At 36.0% G+C, this 23,096-nt stretch overlaps 1 protein-coding gene across 3 annotated transcripts in view; it reads left to right on the top strand.

Annotated features, from left to right (window-relative positions):
• The window catches only part of LOC124802617 (STE20-related kinase adapter protein alpha), a 36,124-nt gene extending 15,227 nt beyond the window's left edge, over positions 1–20,897 (top strand). For 2 of the 3 annotated variants that reach the window (XM_047263503.1, XM_047263504.1), the window contains exons 4-7: positions 339–510; positions 595–847; positions 15,839–16,099; positions 18,480–20,897. In XM_047263503.1, coding sequence (XP_047119459.1) covers positions 339–510; positions 595–847; positions 15,839–16,099; positions 18,480–18,553 — 760 coding nt within the window. In that variant the 3' untranslated portion in view covers positions 18,554–20,897. The remainder of the gene's footprint in view (positions 1–338; positions 511–594; positions 848–15,838; positions 16,100–18,479) is intronic. The other variant, XM_047263505.1, reaches the window with a different exon arrangement.
• The last annotated feature ends 2,199 nt before the right edge of the window (positions 20,898–23,096 follow it).

Raw genomic sequence — 23,096 nt, forward strand, 5'->3', positions numbered from 1 at the left:
TAAAATTAACAAAATGTTACATCATCATTGTGTTACATATCAAGATCTTCAAAATAAGTTTCAGCTTCCTAGTATCAATGGTTTTTAAGTTTGGCCATTTTTATTTCTTGACACTTTCAGTATAATGAGCAATTTTCATTTATTGAAGCATGAAAAACATGTCAACCATGCATCAAAAGATACGAAATTTTATATATTACTCTATGAGCACATACAATAAACAAAGAATCTAGCACCATGAGGGCCAAAGCTTTGGTTGATTTGATATGGGCTGTAACATTTTGTAGAATTTAATGAGTTGAACATTGATGTAGTTTTTTCTTGTAATGTTATTGCAGGGCCATCAGAGCAAGTCACATATTAGTTTCATCTAGTGGAAGGGCCTGTTTATCAGGGCTCAGGTATTCTTACAACATTGTGAGGGATGGAAGAAGAGTGAATACCGTGCATTCATTTCCAAACAGTACGCAGAAAAATTTGAACTGGCTGAGCCCAGAAGTACTGGAACAGGTCTGCAAGTATATGAAACATACACTAATGTAATTTATGAAGTAAATGTGTTTTTCATACCTAATGTATGTTCATTTCTTGCAGAACCTCAAAGGTTACAATGAAAGTTCAGATATTTACAGTATTGGCATAACACTCTGTGAGTTGGCCAATGGTGTGGAACCCTTCTCTGGTATGCCCACAACATTGATGTTAATGGAAAAAGTCCGTGGCTCTGTTCCACAGCTTTTGGATGTCTCCACAGTTTCATTTTTTAAGGAATATGGGTTTTCTCCTCAGCCTTGTGGTTTGTTGTGCGAGGATGAAGTAACAGAAGAAGAAGAAGACGAAATTAGAGGTAAATAGTCTCTCTCTCTCTCTCTCTCTCTCTCTCTCTCTCTCTCCCCCTCCCTCCCTCCCTCCCTCCCTCCCTTCCCCCCCACTCCCCTCCCTCTCCCCCCGCCCCCTCCCTTTCTCGCACTCCCTCATTCTCTCCCTCCTCTTCCCCATCCCCTCCCTCTGTTACTTGGTGATAATTAATTAACTTAAATGTAGTGGCTACAGTCACAGACATTTTACAGTAGTAAACAAAACAAGTCTTAATGGAAATCATTAGTAGTCTTTGTAAGTTTCTGCCATTTGGATCTGTAATTGTCTTATATGAAAGATGTTAATATAACCTGTCACACACTTTAATAAAGGGCTTTATATAAACACTGAGCTCTTTTTAAACCCAAGTAATACAAGTACAGTGCAGCACTTCATGTGTTCATATCGCACATAACAGATTGAGATGTGAAATGACGAATGAGAGGCACTGCTCTATCTGTAATTTTCTATAGCAGTGAAGAAGTAAATTATGAAAATTTTCGAGTCTTTCAGTAAAACAAATTCTCTAAGAAGTGTACTCAATGAGGCATTACTTTGTGCGTCAGGCACGAAAGCAAATTTCTGTCTGCCTGTATTTATTTAGTAAAAATATTTTAATGTACATGTGTTAACTTAATTATTAGGTATTCAGACTCCAAAATATAGTCTTGCCTTTTTTCTCTCACAGCTAACAGTTCCACTGGTTTCTAGTACTTATGATGATACTTGTAGTTTTTCTTCAGTGTTGACTGTGAGTTGACAGAGAGAAATTTTATTGTTCATAGCCTTTCCAAATGTATCATCTGTTTGAATGCACCCCCACTCCTTCCTCTCTCTCTCTCTCTCTCTCTCTCTCTCTCTCTCTCTCTCTCTGACACACACACACACACACACACACACACACACACTTCACCACAGTGACACTGTGTTACAGCCATGGTAATTTGTGTTTGGGTGTCAGTGTGGATGTGTGTGTGTGTGTGTGTGTGTGTGTGTGTGTGTGTGTGTGAATGAGTGTACTTTCTGTGAGAAGAGGAGCCAGGACTCAGTGTTTTACGCGTGAATGGTTCCCTTTCTGTTATTTTACATAGTGTCCATCAGGTATTTCCAATATTACTAACAAACAGCCGTGTTATCTGGCTAGATTTGTAAAGGGAAGAAAAACACTACTAATGATTTATGATGCTTAACAATAATAATTGTTGTGTTCCTCTCTCTCTTCTGCTAAAAGTGGAATATCCAAAACAATCATGTTTTGGTTATTGTATCTCTGGATTTATGGACTTTCAGAAAAAAATAGAAAAATCTGGAATCGGAATTCTGCCTTACACAATACACTATTAATTTATTGTCATCTTCACTTTGAGGGGTCATGTTAGTGGGTCAGTCTTATTCATGCAATCTCTTCTTGGGCTTTCCAAGATTTCTTTTTCTATGTGGTACAAATTTCATGGCCTCACTCTTACATTCTTTCCACATAGTCATTTCATTTACCGCTATATGTTTACATATTATATCAAACTGTGAAAAGGCCAGGCTGGAATAACAGCAGTAGGGAAAGGATAGATTGCTGTGGATAGATAGGTGCCCACCACATAGGAGGTGTTGAGCTGCGGACAGGCGCAATGAAAAATTTCCCCTCCCATTACAATCCCTTTGCCTGGCTGAGACTCAATGTGTTTTTCGTATATTAATATTTGTTATTGGTTCAGATTGTAACTCTTTTCTAATATCTTTATAACTATGGCAGTATCTGTACTTTTTTTATGACCGTGGACCTTTAAAAATCGGAGAAGTTAGATTCAATCACCTTAATGATATTCTTAAGAGCTTTGAAAGAATGCACAAAATTAGACTATTCATTTGAATTACATAAATCAAAATCCTATAAATAAATATTATGTTGCCAGAAACAGAATTTAGAAACTAATTTCTCCAATATAGTAAAACACAGGTTCCCAAGCTTTTCTTCACCAACATGCAAGTAGTTTCTATAACGGTACGTGGGTTGGTGTTATTGTATGTTCCTTTTATCTCTCTCTGCAGAAAACTGTAGACACTGGGCTCTCAAAATTTATATTACACAGCTTTTGGTACTGTATCTTATTTGTAGAGATTTTAACACATATGGCATTTTGTGGGATAGTGTTATTATCTTATTGTCATTTTATGTGTTTTTCTGTTGGTCCTTAGGTGTTTCTGTATTTATGGAGATGTATTCTTCTTTGCATCTAAATGAATGACTATTTGTTTTGTGCCATACATGTCCCTCTTCTTTTATTGGTGAAGCGTGATTTCTGATGTTATTAATCCGTGTGCGTCATCCTGGAGTTCTCTTATCTGGTCAGCTACTCTAAATGACAGATTTTTTGCGTGTTTTTGAACGCATTTATTATGTCACTACACTTTCACTGTGTGTTGACAATCAGCATCTCCATAAATGTAGAATCACCAAAGGAACAATGGAAAAAAATGTAAAACGACATGTTGTCCCACAAAATGTGTGTTAGTCTCCAGTGTCATAAGTCTCCTCATTCACGCTTATCTCCCCTTTTTGAATTTGCCTTACTTTCTTCTACCGTTGCATCACTATGAGAAATTGAAGCTGAATTAGTGGCAGGTTCTGTAAAAACGGTATCAGCATCAGAATCATTCATGTCAACAGTTTCTTCAGACCAATAGGTAGTACTTTAGGAAAGCTCTGAGCTGTTACCATCCTTCATCTTCCTTGATTTCTCTTTCATAACTCTAATCCTTGGCCTTACCTCTTTTGCTGCCAACTTGCAATCACTACCTCCAAGATAACCTCTACAATTGGACTCTTTGATGTAGTAAAAAGAGTTCATCCTCTACTATTTTTGTCATGTTCAAACCCCTAAAATAGGCAACATCCAAAGAGATTATGTAGATTTGCAGAAAACTTGCACTCATTTTTTGTGAGTTTTATCTTTCTCTGAGCACTTTTTTCAGATTGCGTCATTCTAAATGCAGGTCTGTAAATTTCTTTGAAAATGTGGTAGAGCTCTTCTAGGAAACCTAGCATTCTCCCAAAATATTACACATTCACACGCAACTAAATTATCACTTTTACCGATAGTCGATTTTCAGTTTATGTACGTTATAAAAGACCACCACCAAAACCTGTCGATTAGATGGTAATTTATGTCCACTGATCTGCTGCTTAACTTCACTGACTAAATAAGTAACTGTTATTACATTTTAAACTAATCACCATGATATAAATATTCACAATGTCATTGAATGGAAACACACACACACAGCTGAAGGTGGACAGTATGACAGCAGTTGCCATGTGCATAAGCAGTAATAAACGAGCATGTAGCTACATGACACAACTTCTTTGCCACTGGGGCATGGGATCCTTATCTTCAATTTCAACAAAATAGGTCTTAAAAATATTCTTAAAACAAAAGGATATGTAAGGGGGTATGTGTGAAGAAATACAGAATTTGAAAAATAAAGCGCACCTAATGTATACACTTTGTTTTTTTGCATTTTTGCAATATTTCTACTTGTTAATTGCCACTTCCGTCAACTGCTACATTCCCTTTCCTTCCCATGTCGTAAAACTTTCTTGACCAATGGGGGTACTGCACCACCTTGGCTTCGCCCCTGGACCTGCCCTCTCCGTGACCTATGCCAGCTTCCCAAAGATAGTATCCCCCACCACCTATAGTTTTGGGTGTGCCTATATTGTTGGCGACACCCCTATTAGATTTCGGCTTCCCAACCAGTGTTCAGTTTTTACTGCAGAGCTTTACGCCGTTCTCCAGGCTGTCCAAGACATCCATTGCCATCAACAGCTACAGTATATTCTATGCTCGGATTCCTTCAGCTCTCATCTCAACCTCCATGCTCTTTATCCCGTCCACACTCTGGTCTACTGGATTCAGGACTGCTTCCACATGCTCCACTTGAGGAGCATGTCTGTGGCATTCCTATGGATCCCAGGGCATGTAGGTATCTGCGGAAGCGAGACAGCCGATGTGGCGGCAAAGGCTGCAGTCTCTCTTCCTTGGCCCACCGTCCCCATGGTTCCGTTTGCCGATCTACAGATGCTTTTATGTTGTCATGTTGCTCTTTTATGACACACACATTGGTCTACACTTCCTGATGATAAATTACGGGACGTGAAACCTCTTCCCTGTGCTTGGACCTCTTCCTCCCGGCCTCATCAGTGGGAGGAGGTAATTTCAACTAGACTCTGGATAGGGCACTGTCTCTTTAGCTGTCAACATCTTTTAAGTGACTATCCTCCCCCACTTTGTTCCCACTGCTCTCAACCGTGGACAGTGATACACCTTTTACTTCAGTGCCCCTATCTGAATCCGCTACATGCCCTTTTACAGCTGTTGGCTGATCTGTATTCCCTTTTAGCAGATGACACGCACTCAGCCGATTGTGTCCTTGAGTTTATCAGTGTCAGTGAGATGACATCGGTCATTTGAAGCTCTTTTTCGTGGAACACAACCCCTCGTCAATAGCAGTTCTCTCTGTTTTCCTTTCGTTTTTAGTTTCACTCCCTTGAGAGTTTCGATCCCATTGCTGCCAATTTAAAATTTGATTTTTTACCCTTCAGTAAGCCACAGAATGGGCGCTTATGACTGTAGCAGTTTTGCGCCCTAAAACCATAATTAAAAAAAACAATTGTTGTATTACATCATGATATAGTCTTGGCTATTCTGTCTTCACTGATGTTAATGAATTTTAAAAATTTGATCATCAGATGTGACATAACGAAAGACTGAAGAGATCTTTGAGAGGTTATTTGCATCAGTTGATTTATCCAGAATAATTGAGACTAAATTTGTTTCACTCATTCCCATTCTTATTGTATTCATAGACATATTTGAAACAGAACCAATTTTCATTATGTATTTATTAGATTTGATACTCCTGAAACAGGCATGAATGTTCTAAATGATTATTCATCTTTTGGTCATATTCATTGAGAAGCTGTACAAATTCAGTGTTATTGCCTTTATTGATAAATGTGTGATTCATCACAACCTCTAAACATCATCTCTTATGTTGACATGAAGCAAATTACATCAGGCATTTCATTATGTCCCCATTCTTTCATACAAGGTTGTTGTGTTGTAAATTACAAGCTGTCTCCTGTTCACCCAAACTAGTCCATTCTCTTTTTCCCAAACACTTTTTTAAAATTGATTATGCAGAGCCAGTGGTTCTGAGACTGGTTGTATTTTGAACATCAGCCATGTCTCTGTAACCATCATGATTCCAAATGGATTTAACATTTGTGAACAAAATACATGAACTACACTACAGCTTTTGCATATTACGGCCTACTCCAGACAACTCATTGCTGTTGTACAGTTGTATATGGAAGCACTGTATGCAAGATTTCAGCTTAGTTATAAAGTGGAATCCCACAGATTGCACATTCACTTGTGTATTGCCCTGCTTGAGTTTCCATGCTTTCTACACTGTGCACTACAATATGCACTGAGCTCTGTTCCTCAACTTTGCACCGACTGGAGTATGCCTTTGTGATGTTTGTTACAAAATTTTAAAGCTGTTTATAGTATGGAGATAACCTAAAACTATGTACCAATTGTTTAATTACCTTAATCACAAACACATTTCCCATAGCTTCAGAAAAGAAGAGAACTTTTTCTTCTATTTGGCTCTGTACAGGATGGCAGCCAGTCAAGGAATATTTTAGGGAATTGGTTTAAGAAATTTATTTCAAAGGCCCAGTGGAATCTTCACAAGTTTTCTCCCAGAGTAATTCATGCCACGTCTATGTGACACAAGTCACTTGCCTTTCAAAACTGAGGCGGTTCTGTCCATTTAAAGTGGCTGACAGGAGACGCCCTGAGCCCTCTGCTGCAACTGTTAGCGAATTTACGCCATTGATTTTAGCCAATAGCGTGCATGGGATACCCGATCACGTGTGTGGACGCCGGAGCGTCCTGCGGAGCAGAACACAGTTGGTTCTCTCTCTTGTAATCCAGACCTCGAGCAGAACAGACGTCTTTTTGGAAAGCAGAGCCTTTGGCTCTGCCTTTCATGACTGGCCACCAACATAAGTTAACATGAACCGTTTCCCCTTCTGTTGCCCATTTTAATTAATTATTCGACCTCCTAGACTGGCCTAAACCTGTTAACTTCCGACCCTAGGCGTGCCCTTTGTACTCTGTATATTGAAAAATATCGTGTTCATTGTACTTAATTTCCTGTTTTGTCATCTAACGGCTTCTCTGGATGCCCGCTATCAAATCCTGACTGCTTGACTTCCTGCACACTGTCGCCACGAGGCATATTTAACAGCCTTCTTCCCCCTTCCCTCCCAAGCTATACATTAACATCGGTTGCAGAAGTCCCTTGTAAACTTCCCCTAACTCTGCAGCTCACTACAGGACTTTTGTAACCTGGAGTAATAGGTAACGATGCTTGCAGGAAATCCAGTGGTTGCTTTTTCGGACCACCGCTCAGGTAACATCAGGGCTCACTTGAATTGTAATGCACAGAGATTGTGAAGTTACCAAGCCTGCTGAGGTTCATTAGAAATTCGCAAGGCTAAACCAAAAATATTGCATAAATTGTATTTGTGAATCCAAGCAAGGGACATTTTTAAACTTTGTTTCCATGAGTCTCACCATTGTTTTCAGTTTATGCTGGGTGAACAGTGCTTACCTTGAGTTGTTGAATAGATGTCACTAGTTGGCATCTATCTGAAAGCTTCTGGCAGTTCAGGTTATTCACCATTGTGATGACTGTGACATCTGGGCCAAAACATTCTGTGATTATTTATTCTACCCTTTATTGTACATTTTCAATATTCCCTATTAGTTCTATTTCTTATGGGCCCCACACACTTCAATAATATTTTAGATTTGTTTGCACAATTGTTTTATGATCTAGCTCTTTTTGCTGCATTTTCCTAGCATTCTTCCAATGAGCTGAATTCTGCCATCTGCTATACCTGTAATTGAACCTTTACATGATGATTCCAGATGTGACCCACTTATATTGTAGTTGTGGGAGACAACAATCATGCTTTTTGTTAAGTGCACAACTTTACATTTCTGAATATTTAAAGCAGATTATCAGTCTTTGCTCAACTTTGAAATCTTACGAGGTGAGTGAATATTTTTACAGCTTATTTCAGAAACTACTTTGTAATAGATAACTGCAAAAGGTTTAAAGTTTAATATTGTCTGGCAGGTCATTCATATACAACAAGAACAGCAATGGTACCGACCAACTTTCCTGGGGCCTACATGAAATTACTTTGTCTGCTGATGGCTCTCCATTCATGATAACATGCTATGTCCTCCCTATCAAAAACTCCTCAGTCCAATCACTAATCTTGTTTGATACCACATATCATCATACTTAGGTAATGAGGGTTGGTGTGGTAATAAGTAAAATGCTTTTTGGAAGTCGAGAAATGTGGCATCAACCTGATTGCCATTATTCATGGCTTTCATTATATTGTGATATTAAAGTGTGTGGGTTTCGGTGGCCCATATGTTTTTGGAATCCCTGCTGAATGCCATAGAGACAATTGCATTTGAATTCACAGAGAGAGGTCCCGAGCAGCAGAATCAACTTTTTGAAACTATCTATATGATGATGTAGTTTACAAGATCCTAGGTATCACATCCTGCAGCCATTCACCTTGGTGAGCCATTGTTAATGAGTAATCAATGAAAAAATTTCAGAATTTCATGGAATGCACTACAACTTTAATGGCGTAATGGCTACAATACTAGTTCCATATGTCAGAGGTTGTGGGTTCGAATCTCGTAAGATGCACTGAAAATTTTATATTTAAAGTCTTCATTGAAATAACTTTGATCATAATTTTTATTTAGTTATTGGGTTTTAATGTAATTTTTTTTTATTTCTATTCCTTTGACATATCATTTTTAATCACCTTATTAACTTTTTTAATTGCCTTCATTTTTCCTTCCCATCATTCTTTATCTATCATAATATTTCAAAATTTGAAAATGCCATTCTATTGGTTAAAAAACAAAAGATGAAATAATCTATTTATATATGTGCAGCGGTGTCAAAAATATTTTTGCTGCAAGATTTCCATTTTCTTGTTTGGTAATCATCATACGAACATTTGAAATGTAAGTTCTTAAGACATACTACTTAGGCAATTTCAAGAAAATGACAGTAGAAATTTCATGCGTTGAGTAAGTACCAGAACATTGCGACTCTGAGCATGAGGTGGTGGTGTCAAAGTGGTTAGCATTCAAGCTCCGCCCCCTCCAAACACTGAAGATATTCTTGACCATGTCATACTATTTCGTATATATGACACTTGAAAGATAATATAACGAAGAAATATGTGTATTTGCATGTACTTTTATTGAATTTCCATATTATTTAACTGTTTACTGATTTTTAATTACTACAAGAATATAACTATTGGCAAGTAAATGAACAAATGCAAAATGTTTTCCCAAGCATGTATGCCTGTCGTGAATTGTGAAATCCCTTACACCTGCAATTGGATAAGGCACCCAGAACTGCTTTGGAGCTGGACGCTTCAATCTGCAGACACTGGCTCCCTTCAGCAGCTAATGTGGATAGTGATAAAATTTAGTGTATGTGTGAATTCCCCTTAATTGCCTAAGTAGTATGTCGTACTACCCTTTCACGTAATGTTGTCCAAATGGATTACTAAAAGTGTACAAATTTTAAAGTAAATCCATGATCCAAACATTGTGACCTTCCCTTGTAATTAGTTTTCAGAGAAGACATATAGTATTGTTTCACAAGACGTCTTACCACATCTACCATTTACAAAACTGTAGTTATCCAAACCAGTTGTTGAACATTATACTCTCTTCTAACAATGACAGTATGATTCGGGAGTGTTTCTATTAGTGGGCAGAGAATTTCTTTAAGCTTTTGGTTTTATCTGGCATTGACCTATTGGAAATATGTAAACAAAATAAAAATGAGAAAAATGTCATTTTGAGTGACCATTGTATCCAGTAGTATTGTGGCCATGGATATTCAATTTGAGGAAGAGTACATTCAGAAGTACACCAATGGGGAATATTACATGCAAGATGGTTTCTATTCACATTACAGTGCTGAAATGCTGGAAATGTGTGATGTGCATGGATTGTGATTGACTTGTAACCATGTGGTTTTTTTTCCCAAAATTTAAGTCTCAATTGAATTAAGTCAGACAAACAATTTCTTTTCTTCTTTTCTCCACTTTGAAGTTTGACCAAATTATCTGACTTTCCTCTCTCTCTCTCTCTCTCTCTCTCTCTCTCTCTCTCTAAACAATTCCAGGATCATAAAGAAAAGAATTATGTACTTTCATCATTTGAGTCTTAAGTTATAATCTTGAGTTTGTACAAAAATTCCATAGAAAAAGCACATTCAGACTTTCCCTAATTTTCCAATTTTTTGGACAACTTTTCTAACTTTTCTTTCCCGAAAAAGGTTATTTGAACAGCTACGAACATTCTTAAAAGAAAATTAGCCATGTGTGTCCAGCCCTGCTCAATTGATGCTCTTACCAACAAACATCATTTTATTTTTATTTGTATAAATGATGAGTTTGGTTCCCAGTATTGTTGTCTGGTGACACCAAAGTCACTTTTGTATGTTCTTATGCTTAAACCATGAGCTAGAGAATGTCGTGTTAAGTGGTGCTTTGGAGTTTATCAGGTGGAGTGCATTGTTATTACTCTCTCTATCTTTTTGGAGGCTGTGTTTACCAGTGGTAGGGGAGAAGATCCATTCTTGCCATACCTTACTGTACATATCTCCTATCACAATTTTATATCTTTTTTTTTTTTAACACTGTCAATAAGCTTGCTCCATTCCCTGACAGAAAGTATCCTCGTCTTCCCCTCAGCAGGGGCATGTGCATTTAAGAGCCTGCAGTTTTTCCGTTTTATTTGTATCCTTGGACTTATTGCTTTAAATCCTATTACTAGTAGTTCAGTGCTTTGGTTATAAATACCACACAAAATTTGTCTTCACTATTGTGGCTGCTGTAGTACATAGTACACTGGTGTTTCTGGAACACACTTTGTCCAGTCTATCTTGCCTTTTGCAAGGCTGTGGTAGCCATTTTGTAAGTTTTTGCTGTTCCATTCAGACTTCCAAAGGCTCCATTTTTGTATAATGTCAGTTTGTTCCATGATCAAATTCTCATATTCCTTGTTAGTTTGCCATGTCTTCAGCATAACATCCATCTGGCTGTATTTCCCTGATATTTCGGAATAAGACTTTTTCTAGGTATTGGTTATTAGCCCATAACCCAACCCCGTATTCTTCGGAAGACCATTTCCCCCACTCTCGCGTGCCCCGACTTTGTTTCTCACTGAGGTTAGGTATCTAATCCTCCATAGGTTTGCTCAGGTTTTTGCCATTGTGGCTAAATGGCCCATACCAACAAAATATAGATGTACAACTAAATAACACTGAGAATGATTGCAGTTTTTATCAGATCAACACCTCCAGAATGGCTAAGACACATTCCACCTCCTCAACTGTGATGCATAAATGCAGTCATGAATGAATACAAAAAGATCATGTATAATAAAAATCTACCAATCCATCAAGATACTGATGATGCAAATCACAAAAGACTCTGCTCTAGATGACCTTCTATAGTAAACACAAGGGTCGCTGTGGAAGCCAAGTTCAATCTCACTAATGCACAGACTCAAGAATTAGACTCAAGAATGTACTGAACAACAAAATAATAATATGCTGTCACCTGAAAACCGCTAGGATTTGACTTTCCACACCAAACGTGGTCAGTGCTAAACAGGCAGATGTGCTAATTTTTTACACAAAGGGGCTTAGCATCCATCACCACTTTGTGATTGTGGAGAACCACAGGCCATCACACCACAGAAGAATGCCCCACAAGATCATAAGGTGTTAGACCAGTAAACTTTCTGGTGGTAACTCCCAGGTTGACAGATAACATAAATACTTTGTTTGTTTATAAGATATTGTATATATTATGCTCTAAACTCTTAAGTGTTAGAAAACCATATGATAAATAAATAAATAATGCAGGTGAGTCAGAAAAAAGGCCTATAATGTATGAATATAGTATTAGTGGTGTATTTCTTGAAAGTCACATTGATTTAATATCTAGGCGTTACATTGCAAAGTGATATGAAATGGAATGAGCATATAAGCTCGGTAATAGGGAAGATAAATTGTCTGGTTTATCGAGAGAATTTTAAGAAGGTGTAGCTCATCTATAATGGAGACTGCATATAGTACATGAGTGTGACCATTCTCGTGCACTGTTGAAGTGATTGGGATATCATGCCCAAAATTAGTTTAGATTTACTGGAATAAAAGGAAGACTCTGTCCAAGGTCATGCATTCAAATTGGTGTTTAATAATTAATACCAACTTTAAATGTCAATTGATGTGGATGCTCTTCAAATGGGCAGTCATGGCTACTGTGTGGTTTTCTTTGATTGTGTTCTCAATACCTGGTTACCAGAAAGATTCAGCATGTTCACTCACAATAGGTTGTGACTTATGTATTAGCGTTCCTATATCCTTGTGAGATGTTCCTTGGATGAATAAAAATTAATAAATAGATGTTTTATTGAGGACACTGGAATAAGTGTTATCTGAACGGGCTTAAAAACTGTCTAGTGTGTATGTCCAGCGGACACTAATGTCCAGATGACACAAGACTCAATTCATTCACCTGTTTACCAGGGTACGTATTAATTCAGAGAAACAATCTAGCAGATCAACAACCAGAGTGTGTTGCATAGGATGTTGTCATGATTTTCTTCTACTTCGGTACTAGTATTTTAGTTTGTGACTTTGGTTATTTGTTTATGGACGCTAATGGCAATGCTTTGTGTGCCTCAATATAAATAATGAAAAACAACAATCAGAAACTCAGTTGTCTGCTTTTGTGCGAAGAATTCTGATTGCTGTTACACATGTAGGTATATCTTATTCTCCAACTATTGCATCATACTCTCTGTTTCCCTGACAAGGAAAGACCAGAAATGTGTTTGCTAGTTCTTGCGCAATGAAGACCGTGCTGTTACTGCCAAAGTGGTAACCATCTACAGCATAGAATAAAATTTTATTTAGTGTCCCTGTAGGCCACAGGAGTGTATGCCATTGCAGAGAGCACTTGTAAAAGACATAGAAGTGTAGGTGGAATTACATTTATTGTTAATGAGTGTTACCATAATATTAAAGGAACTTCATTTGCTTGGGAACTTCTCACATTAAGTGAGAATAATTTGTCCTTGTCATGTTAGCCACATAAATAAATGGGAGCATTTTGTGATCAGGTGATAGGGCAGAATGAAATATTTTCTGCAGAAGATAGTGCACAGTAGTAATGCTAGTGTATTGGCTGATAGAAACCAAATGTGATGAAGATGAAAAGGATAAAGGCAGCAGGAAGTGAAAATAAAATATGTAATACTAATTTAACTTGGTAACCTGATACAACATCCTGGTTAGTCCAAAATACCCATTGTTGTCCCTAATGTTCTGTTATTTCCACCTGGGGTAATCCTTTCTATAATAGTATTTTTTGCATTCTTTACTGTAGTCTGACACATGTTGCTCAAGTCCGATCTTGGTAAATCTGTATAAATGGATGAACATAGCTATTCGAAGCTGAATTGATCTTATCAGTTTAAATGTTTGAGTTCTATACAGTTAATTTAAGATGACTGGCTTTTGGTCAAATGATTGAGCAGAGCGAAAAAAATTACACATTTGATTTTTGTTCAAATTTTCATAGCCAAATGAAGAAGGGAAATGGACAAATGACAAATGGGATACAAAATTGACCAGCAAGAGATCTAATATTGCCCAAAAAATAAGTAAATAAATAAATAAAATAAAATAAAAAATTACTTGCTTGAAAGTGATCAGTGTAATTAAGAAACACTGAATTAGTGATTTGAGGGAAAATTTAAATATTTCACGATCAGCTGCTTCCAGCTACGTAAATGAGGTGCCGAGAAGTTCATCGTTTCAAGGACTAGTTATTTTGTGTAGAAATTCCAGAATTCTTTCCATCTGTCTTTCATGTTGAAAAAATAAATATCGGATTGCAGCATAAACTGAAACTTCTTTGTTTTCTTGTGATCTAATACTGTAACAATAATAGAATATTGATTAATATTTAGATACATTGTTTCATGATTTCTGAACAAAACTTGAACATTTAAAAAGCAAATGAAAATTAGAGTCCAAATGTTATGTGAAATGATTTGGTAAATAGTAAGAAATAAAATAGATTAGAAAAATATTTAATGCACCACATTCACTTGGCATGATTTCTAGAATCATTCAGACACAAATCAAATGTTTCTGTAATGTATTTTATTTCTTATTTTGACAAATCATTTCACAAAACATTTGACTTTTTAACAATTTTTTCCAACTTGCTCCTGACAGCTTAAGAGATTTTTCTCTCTCTTACTGAATTTTGTAGGAGGATGTGAAGGTAGTTCTTTCTGTAGTGCGCCCCCCCCCCCCCCCCCCCCCAAAGTGGGACTAGTGTCACATCTTAGTCTCAAAATATATACACATCACAATTAATCTGTTTGTACCTGTAGAAGTCTATTTGAGAATTTGTTGTACTGTATTCTGATTGTGCTGCAGCATACGTCTCGGGCACATCATTGGGCTTTCTACATATCATTGTAGAATATTTCATGCCTTTTCAATTGATCTTTAATAACTATGGGTCATTGAGTTTTCAAACTCCAACTAATAAAATCTCTGAAAGAACTACTACTTGCAGAAAATGTGCTTCACAGTTTTGTTTCCATGTTAGAAACTTCTTTGGCAGTCATGCTGTAACTTGTTGATGCTTTGTCTACTGTGTGAATCACTACAGATTACAAATTAAGAACTTCATAGTGCTCACTTCATTTTCATTTGTAATGTAATCACTGATTGTACGGTGTGCACTTCGCATTGTATGTTCACGGTTGAAAGAAGTGTGCTCTTAAACTTATCTCCAGAAGATTAGCCTCTCACACGAAGTACAATATTGTCTGCTTACATTAAACTTTGTGACCAATATTTCAGTGACTGAATCTGTGGGACAGAGCAAGTGACAGTCTTCCTCTGACTGAGTGTTCTCACTGTGTTTCCAGTTTTATGAATGACACTGAGTAACATTAATGTTGTTTACTGTCTGTCTCTTTTTCTCTCTACTCTCCAAAATATATAGAATATTCTTTAATACCCTTGTAAGGTCACCTATTATAGCCTTATGAACATATTTGTGCAGACCAAATAAACATGTATTTGAATTATACCATTAGAAAAATTAAAACTAACATGGAGATATGAAGCTTTGCATGGTTGGCAGTCTTAGCAATGTGCCAGTGCCTTCCAAATTTACCAACATTATGAGGAGAGTTTCTGAAGACTGTCAGTCAGCTGTGTGTATGTTGCAGAGCATGACTTTGGCAGTCACAAAAGAATAAACTGCTTAACTTGTCTGCTGTTTCTCCCTCTGCAGACATTAGTTATCTGTGTCTATCTCTCCCTGACTCAACTGCCTTGTTGCTTTGAATTACATTTTCTTTCATACTCTTTCTTTATAACATAATCAGATACCATTTTTTCCTTGTCTTACTTTCTGTTCACATCCTTACATCTCTGTTATATACGGAAATATTTTGCTTTGACTATACAAGTCTGTCCTGTCAGTGTTCAAATGTTCCAAAGGGAATATTGAATTTGCAGCCTCACAGTTGATTCAGTTTGCTCATTAGGTTTTATTCATTACTCTCAGCTTCACACACGAGGTGAGTTCTGCTCTATATTTTCTAGTCTTGTACATTTCCAGTTCTCTATTTTGCATTATTATGTATTGTAATTCTAAATTTGGGTGCTGTTCTTCATTTTTGTATACTATTATGAGAAGGCACAACTTTTAAATGCAATGTATCTTATTTGTTCTTTGAAGTTTCAGTAGAACATATTGGATACGGTGACACAGTGGCAAGTGCCCGTTACGAACAGAGACGTGCAATGCTGGAACGTACACTTTCTGAGGCATTCCATGACTTGACACAGTTGTGCCTGTTGCGAGAACCATCAGCACGTCCAACGGCTGCTCAGTTGTTACAGCATCAATTTTTCAAGCAGTGTCGGCGGGCTTCCCAGCACTTACCTGATCTTCTGCGGCCTGTGCTGCCTCTCACTGACAATAGGACAGCAAGCTATGGTGAGCAGTCACCGCAACATGTCTCACGAATTGGAAATTGCTGTTGCTTTATGGTGATGAAAAGATAATTTTTACGAGATTGTGTTTCACAAAAGGAAGGATCATTGTTAGCAGTAAAAGATAAACCGCATAAGGACATGGTAAAAGCTACACAACTTATAATGGAAATGAAGATAGCACTTTATCACATTTTGTTTTGTTTCTGTGAGACTTGTAATATCTCCCATCCATTTCTTAAATTTCTTGTAATAGCAACTACTTATTTCTTTGTGAAAATGGTTTTAGAGTAATTTCACTCCATGGCTTTTGAAAACAGATTATGTTAGTGCTGTTGTACTGTAAGTTCCTATATAATACCTCAAGTGCACAAATGGCACTGATGTAACTCCCAATTTTTGCTGATAAATCTTTCATATTTGGGAGTGAATAAATACAGCTATAATTCTGTGATATGTTTCAGACTTCACATTGAATTTAGCTGAGAACAGATAGATAAAAATGTGAAAGGAATGTGTTGTTCCTTTTTTTTTCATTACTAGTGAATATACACAATCACTGAATGAATGAGTAGCAACTGCTACAAACTACACAACAGATAGACTTCACACTCAAGGCAGTTATGCAAATTTCACTTGTGTCTCCAGAAGACTAATTTGTAAAATTAAGGCAATTATTAATTACAGTAAAAACAAGCTTGAAAACATAATGGAGAATTGAATTTGTAGACACACAGTGATGGTAAAGCCAATACAAGATGTATTAATTAAATTCTTTAATACGCATAATTTATATGAAGTAGGAATAAAGGCAATGATGCAGAAATGAAAGACCAAAACAGTGAAAGCAATCAGCAGTTTGTAGTGAGGTAGAACAAGTAATGAAGAAGTGTAAGCTGGCACTGATACATTATATTTCAGCATTCTTGACAAAAATATATTTGGTGATAAGGTGCCTGTGTGATAGTGATGAGCATAGGATATAAAATGTCCAAATTGTGGAATGGAAATTTACACACTTCAGAGAAATGTGTTATCACTTAAAAATAGGCAAGTAGAGAACAGTATGCAGATGAGAATACATATTAAAGTCGGTGATAAAGGTGACAAGTAGTATGGAATGAATGTAAAAGAAGACATTGGTAATCGGAATGAAAACTTTTCCTCATCCATCTGAATTAAGCTTGCACTGAGCATTGTGTATTCAGCAAAAGGCCAAACATTTTCCAACCACAGTCTTTCTGACAATCCCACTCCCCTCTTGGTTAGGCCGCCACTTACTATTTCTTTTCAGCTGCTAATCACCACTGATCCCCTCCATCACTTGATCCTCTCTCCCCCATTTGTTCACTTGAACCCCCATTTGCTCACTTGAATCCCTCACACTTAATTGATCTCCTCCCTCTCGTGATTTCACACATGCCATCATCCTCACATCCTTTCCTCATCTTGCTGCTTTATACGTCACATCATTTATTCATATATTTGAGCCCTCTGAAAACACACATGCACACCCCTTGTTCATTTTTTATAAAACTCCCTTCATATTTCTACATGGCATTTGCAGTATAGATTAGCATCTAAGCATGTACACTGCATCTCCATCATTTTGTATTTCTTTCTCCATAATATCACTTTTTATCAGCCATGATTTATTTTTGCAGTATGTCAGATGTCAGAACCTCATTGTTCTACCCAATATATTAAAGCAATGTTTTGTCTCAATTGGTTGGTGTATGTTAATAAAAGACCCGTGAGTGACATGTCTATTCACAGTTCATCTTGCTGCTTTATACGTCACATCATTTATTCATATATTTGAGCCCTCATTTCAGCTCTTTCTAAAATTTTAGCATTTAATTTTCATTGTTGTAGTGGATTGTATCTGTAGTTACATTGATCAGAGTCATAGGTTTTTCTGCTATTGGCAGTATAAAAATTGGACAAAGTAGAAATTCGTTACTGGTAGCGAAGAATTTGGTGTAATTGTATCACAAATTTTCTGTTTTGTATTGAATTAGTCTACCAGCAGAAGCTGTACTGAACTAGTTAATGTACTTTTTTGTAGGATTTTAAGCATGAATGATAGCTGTTTTTTAATAATTTTACTTTTGAAATTGGGTTCCACATCTTGGAGTTAACTGTTGATAATCACGAAATTGTAGGCTTTTGCTCCACATTTCACTGAATAGTTTTGTTAGTCCTAACTAAACTAGAGTAGATTAAATTATTTCAACATTTGAAACTCATTTAAAAGAATTTATTTATGTATGAAGTAGCAAAAGTCTTTGGAAAAAATCAGACTAGACCAGTATTCATTGAGAAACCTACCTTTCCTTTTGCTTCAATGTTTTCAGGTACTGAAACAGTCCATTTTTTTCCAGGTGATCCAGAATTGCTGTTTGTTTCTGAATCACTATCAGATTTAGAGATAGCACCTTTAAAATGGAATTTTTAAGTGTGTGTGACATGCTTTGGGAACTGGTGTGGTTGAGTGTAAAACACTATGAAAGTCTGACAGACACATTGCTGTTTTGCAAAGGAACAGTGGCCACTCCGGGTGCCAAGTAGTGCCATTGTTTCAACAACACTAACTTATTTGTTGATGTGGTGTATGTTAATGTTTCTAACATATTATACTCTCTTCTGTGAAGGGATTATTTGCCAGTTTGTTGTAAATGTTTATGTGATTACAAATACAGAATTAATATTAATTTAAAGTAATTCCTGTTGTTTGTGAAGACTGAAGGTTTCACATGCAGTGTCAGCACATGGCTGTCTGTTGCTTTGTTTTAGCCTCTGATACCAAAGTTTTATTAATTGTAATGGAGGTATATCTTATTGCTATTTTTGTAAATCACTGTAATTGAAACCTTTTATCTAAACAGCAAGTCACTACATAAAGAGCCAGTACAAATGTTCTAAATAAAATATTTTAAATGAAGCAGTGTATATAAATGGGTTATGATCCACAGCAAATAAAAGGTTTGTAATGTTGAAGATCTCATATTTCACAGAATGTGCAAATTTTAACGGCAGGGAACAAAACCCATTGTATTGGTATTCTAAAAAGTGATTCATGTAAATGCATGTAATCAGATGTGCAGAAACTTTTGTGATAGATATGTGGATGGCTGTGTGGGGTGGTGTTATTCAGTATCTGTGGGTTGTACAAAATTCTTTTAATTAGTAGCTTTAAAATAATTTAAGCTGTGTACTCATTATTGTGAAAGAGATTTATCCTTTTATGTAGATTCTATGTTCTTATTGATATTATTTCAGCTGTTCACTTCCAGAATTTAAAGGTGCTAAGTTTCTTAAATTTGCGAATGGAGGAAAATCAGAGTATGACTTTGTACAATTGTTTTTGAACAAGCTTAATACTTCCTATCAATGAAAAAGGGTAGAATAAAAATTGTTCCACTTGAAAGTATGTTAAGAGAGGTGCGTGAGAGAGAGAGAGAGAGAGAGAGAGAGAGAGAGAGAGAGAGAGAGAGATTAATACATTTAATTATTGCTTGTAAAAAGCATTTATTCAGTGCAAGTCCCGTGTTCAAGGATTTATTAGAGAGAGATGCATTGTGTGTCTTTAATAAAATTCTTATTGTATGTCCCATGTATAATATCAATTTTTCTGCCCATCTGATTAAATTACAAAGATGTGAGTAATCAAGACTAAGGAACAGAATCTGTGTATATTTGCCTTTGCTTTAATCTGCCAGTACTGAACTGCAAAATAAGTGGCACAAATTTATCTACAATAGTAATGACATATGACCTGCTTTTAAACAGGCATATCTCTGTATTAAAACTTCATATCTGATGTAACACGTCTTGAAGTGTGTTACCTCACAAATTAGTACTGATGCCATCACATATTTTACTAATTAATAAGTTGTGGGCATCAATGATAAAAATTGGATTGATTGTTATTTCACATTTTGAGGCTGCTGCTTTTAATAGGTATGAGAACTATGTGATGGATTCTGTTACAAGCAGCATAAAATAGTAACATGAACTGACCAATTTTACAAATGCCTTTATTAAAATATCACCCTTTCCTATGATGCTAGTTTCTTTGTTCAAAGTTTCGCAGATAGTGAAAAAAATTGCATATATTTTTATGTATTTATAAATATCCTTCATTTTTCACTATTGCAAGACATGGTATAATTTTTTGTAAGCTACTGTGATCATCAAAAGAGTTCTCCTAGGTGCAAACATTGTACATTTGTGCAATTATTAAAAAAAACTAATGTGAAAGATGAATAAAGCACAGTGAAGGCAGGGATTTAATTTTTGCTATTCACTTATTCACATTCTGGTGTTTTCCTTTGCTGCCACTAATCCTGCTTTTCCAAAATGTTTGCGTTGTTATTCTTTCCCTCTCCTCCTCAGAAGAGTGTAGCTTACACTACAGGTACAAGGCATCCGCATAAGCAATATATGTTTGGTATCTTATATTTTTCAATTTAACCATGTGCTTAAGTAAGTGAATTTACATTCTGCAGAACCCAGATACAGAACATCCTCCAGTCACAGATTTACATTTTCCATTGTTATTAAATATCTCAAAAATATGTGCCAGACAGGCCTCATTCAACAAGACTGTGGTTGATTTATCACATGATAGTAAACGTACCTCAGGTATAACCCTTTCTGTGATACTATCTTCTCCAGTGAAAAACAGAACATAAAACACAGTTTTGAGAAAGCCCTTCTGGAGGTTTCTTGTACATTTATACTGATGTCATTTAATAATTAAGAAGTTACAAGCAAAAATAAATTAACTTGTCCAAGTATTAGAGTTTTTGCTTTCTAAATACCTGTTGGCATTCAAACATCCCATGTTCATGGAAAGGAAGCACTCATAAAGTACATGGTTAGTATTATAATTAAACTGTTATCATGACATTCACATTTGTTAAGCATGTGGAAAGACAGGAACTGTAGCTGCTTAAAATAATAGGATAAGCAAGCTTGCTTTCTGCTAATTATTTAAGATAGGAATTTGCAAATTTTTAAAAGTATAAATACTGTATAAGATATTTTAAATGATTTACTGGTATAGTAATGTATTTATTTAGTCTACTGAAGCAATTTACTGGCAGCTGTGTGGCATTGTCATGTATGAGATCTACAGATGTGTCCTTGACCAAACCAGAAGCTTTGAACAGTTTCTGTTGTCCTTGGCAAAATTATTTAATCTCACTCAGTTGTATACGTTCGTCTAAAGTCTCTGAACCAATGAAGCTGTTAGAGGTGTATAGACTAAAATCACAGATTTGCTGTCTCTCTTCAGTCTTCTGCTTAGATGACAGGTTTCTTAACCTCTTTCTCAGATTAGTACTTCAATCTACAGCTCTATTGGTATTTTTTGTAAGCCTGTGCTGCTGGTTGCCAAATAATCTTGAAGTTTGTCTTCCTTCAAATCAAACTTACAATTGTTTCTTTATATTAATTTGCATTAACCAACATTCAAAGATTTTATGACTGTAGACACCTTGAACTAGGTAGGTATGAAACATAGAAGACAAGATAACTTATAATATTGTCTTGTACAATTTGTATATTGTTTTTTTAATAGACATTTTTTTCCATTTTGTTCTTTTTTCCAATATCATTTAAATGTTACAAAGCAGAAGATTTTTCAAAGACTAATTTTACTTTTGAATTAGTTGGCAGTTCTTTCATCAAACACTGTTTCTTTTGCAGTAATCATACAATGAAGACTTTCACGACTGGATGTTTCAGCTGCGGGAATTCTTCCAGGTTGTATGACGGTGGTCCATGGAACTCTTCTATCCCTGACGTTTCGTCCAAAGCTATGCCTTCGGAGGTGCTCCTGGTTGTGCTGAGTCTTGCTGACAATCGGCAAGACTCAGCACAACCAGGAGCACCTCCAAAGATGTCCAACTTAGCTTTGGACGAAACATCAGGGATAGAAGAGTTCCATGAACCATGGCCATACAACCCGGAAGAATTCTTTCATTTTTTTCTCTTAAATTTTGTATTGCAGATTAAATTGCAAATTTATTATGTCCAACTTGTTTTTGCAAGTAACAAAAATTTACTGAATAAAAACACAATCTTACAATACTTTCTTATAGAAACTTCTCATACTACAGTTGATAACTAATCCCCAGTAGTCAGTATTAATGCACCATGTAATAAACTGTATGACATGACCATTAGACAAACAGTGAACATTTTCTTGGTATGAGTTACAAAGTTTAAATACAGTAAAAATAATACTTTTTTTCACATAAAGTGCACCGAGACCTTAGACATTAATGTGCCCATACGCTGATTAAATTATATTTTATGTATTCCTTGAAAAGTCTTAATATTTCAGTTTGTTATTATTATGTTAATTAAATATTGCTATTATTATTTTAGTGAATTTGTCTACGTGTGATGTAATATTAGTAAAGTTGTTAAAGTGAAAACAATCTAGCAGTACTATGCAAACATATATGATAAATATCTTATGAAAACATTAAAACACAACCAAATGCACTTTGGTAAATATATGCTTTTAGTCATCACTTTGCTTTTCAACATGCTAGGTCAAATATAATGTTCACTTTGTGTTACGAAAGTCGTCCGTCATTGTACACAATACAGGCCAGGGCATAATTCCACACAATACCTTTAAATGACTGGCAAATTTGTCACTAAACTGCCTTGATCCAGGTCTCCAGCTTTGCTACTTGAAAAATTATTATAAAACAATCTGCGCTGTAAAAACAATAATGTAAATTTTAAATGGGCCGCGTAATGGTGTCAGACTGCAGTGATGTTCTTTTCTGTCTGCTGTAGACAGTGCTATAATTCTAAAAACTGGGATTATTTGACATATGTTTAACACTTCCACAAATTACTCAAATCACACTTTAAGTTATTATGTATTGGCATTAGCTCAGTAAATTACATTACATTAGATTACAGACCTGGACAAGCAGTATACGTAATAAATCTCTGGAAGACAACTAGAGAGA

Source organism: Schistocerca piceifrons, chromosome 6 (assembly GCF_021461385.2).
Source record: "Schistocerca piceifrons isolate TAMUIC-IGC-003096 chromosome 6, iqSchPice1.1, whole genome shotgun sequence".
Lineage (NCBI taxonomy): Eukaryota > Metazoa > Arthropoda > Insecta > Orthoptera > Acrididae > Schistocerca > Schistocerca piceifrons.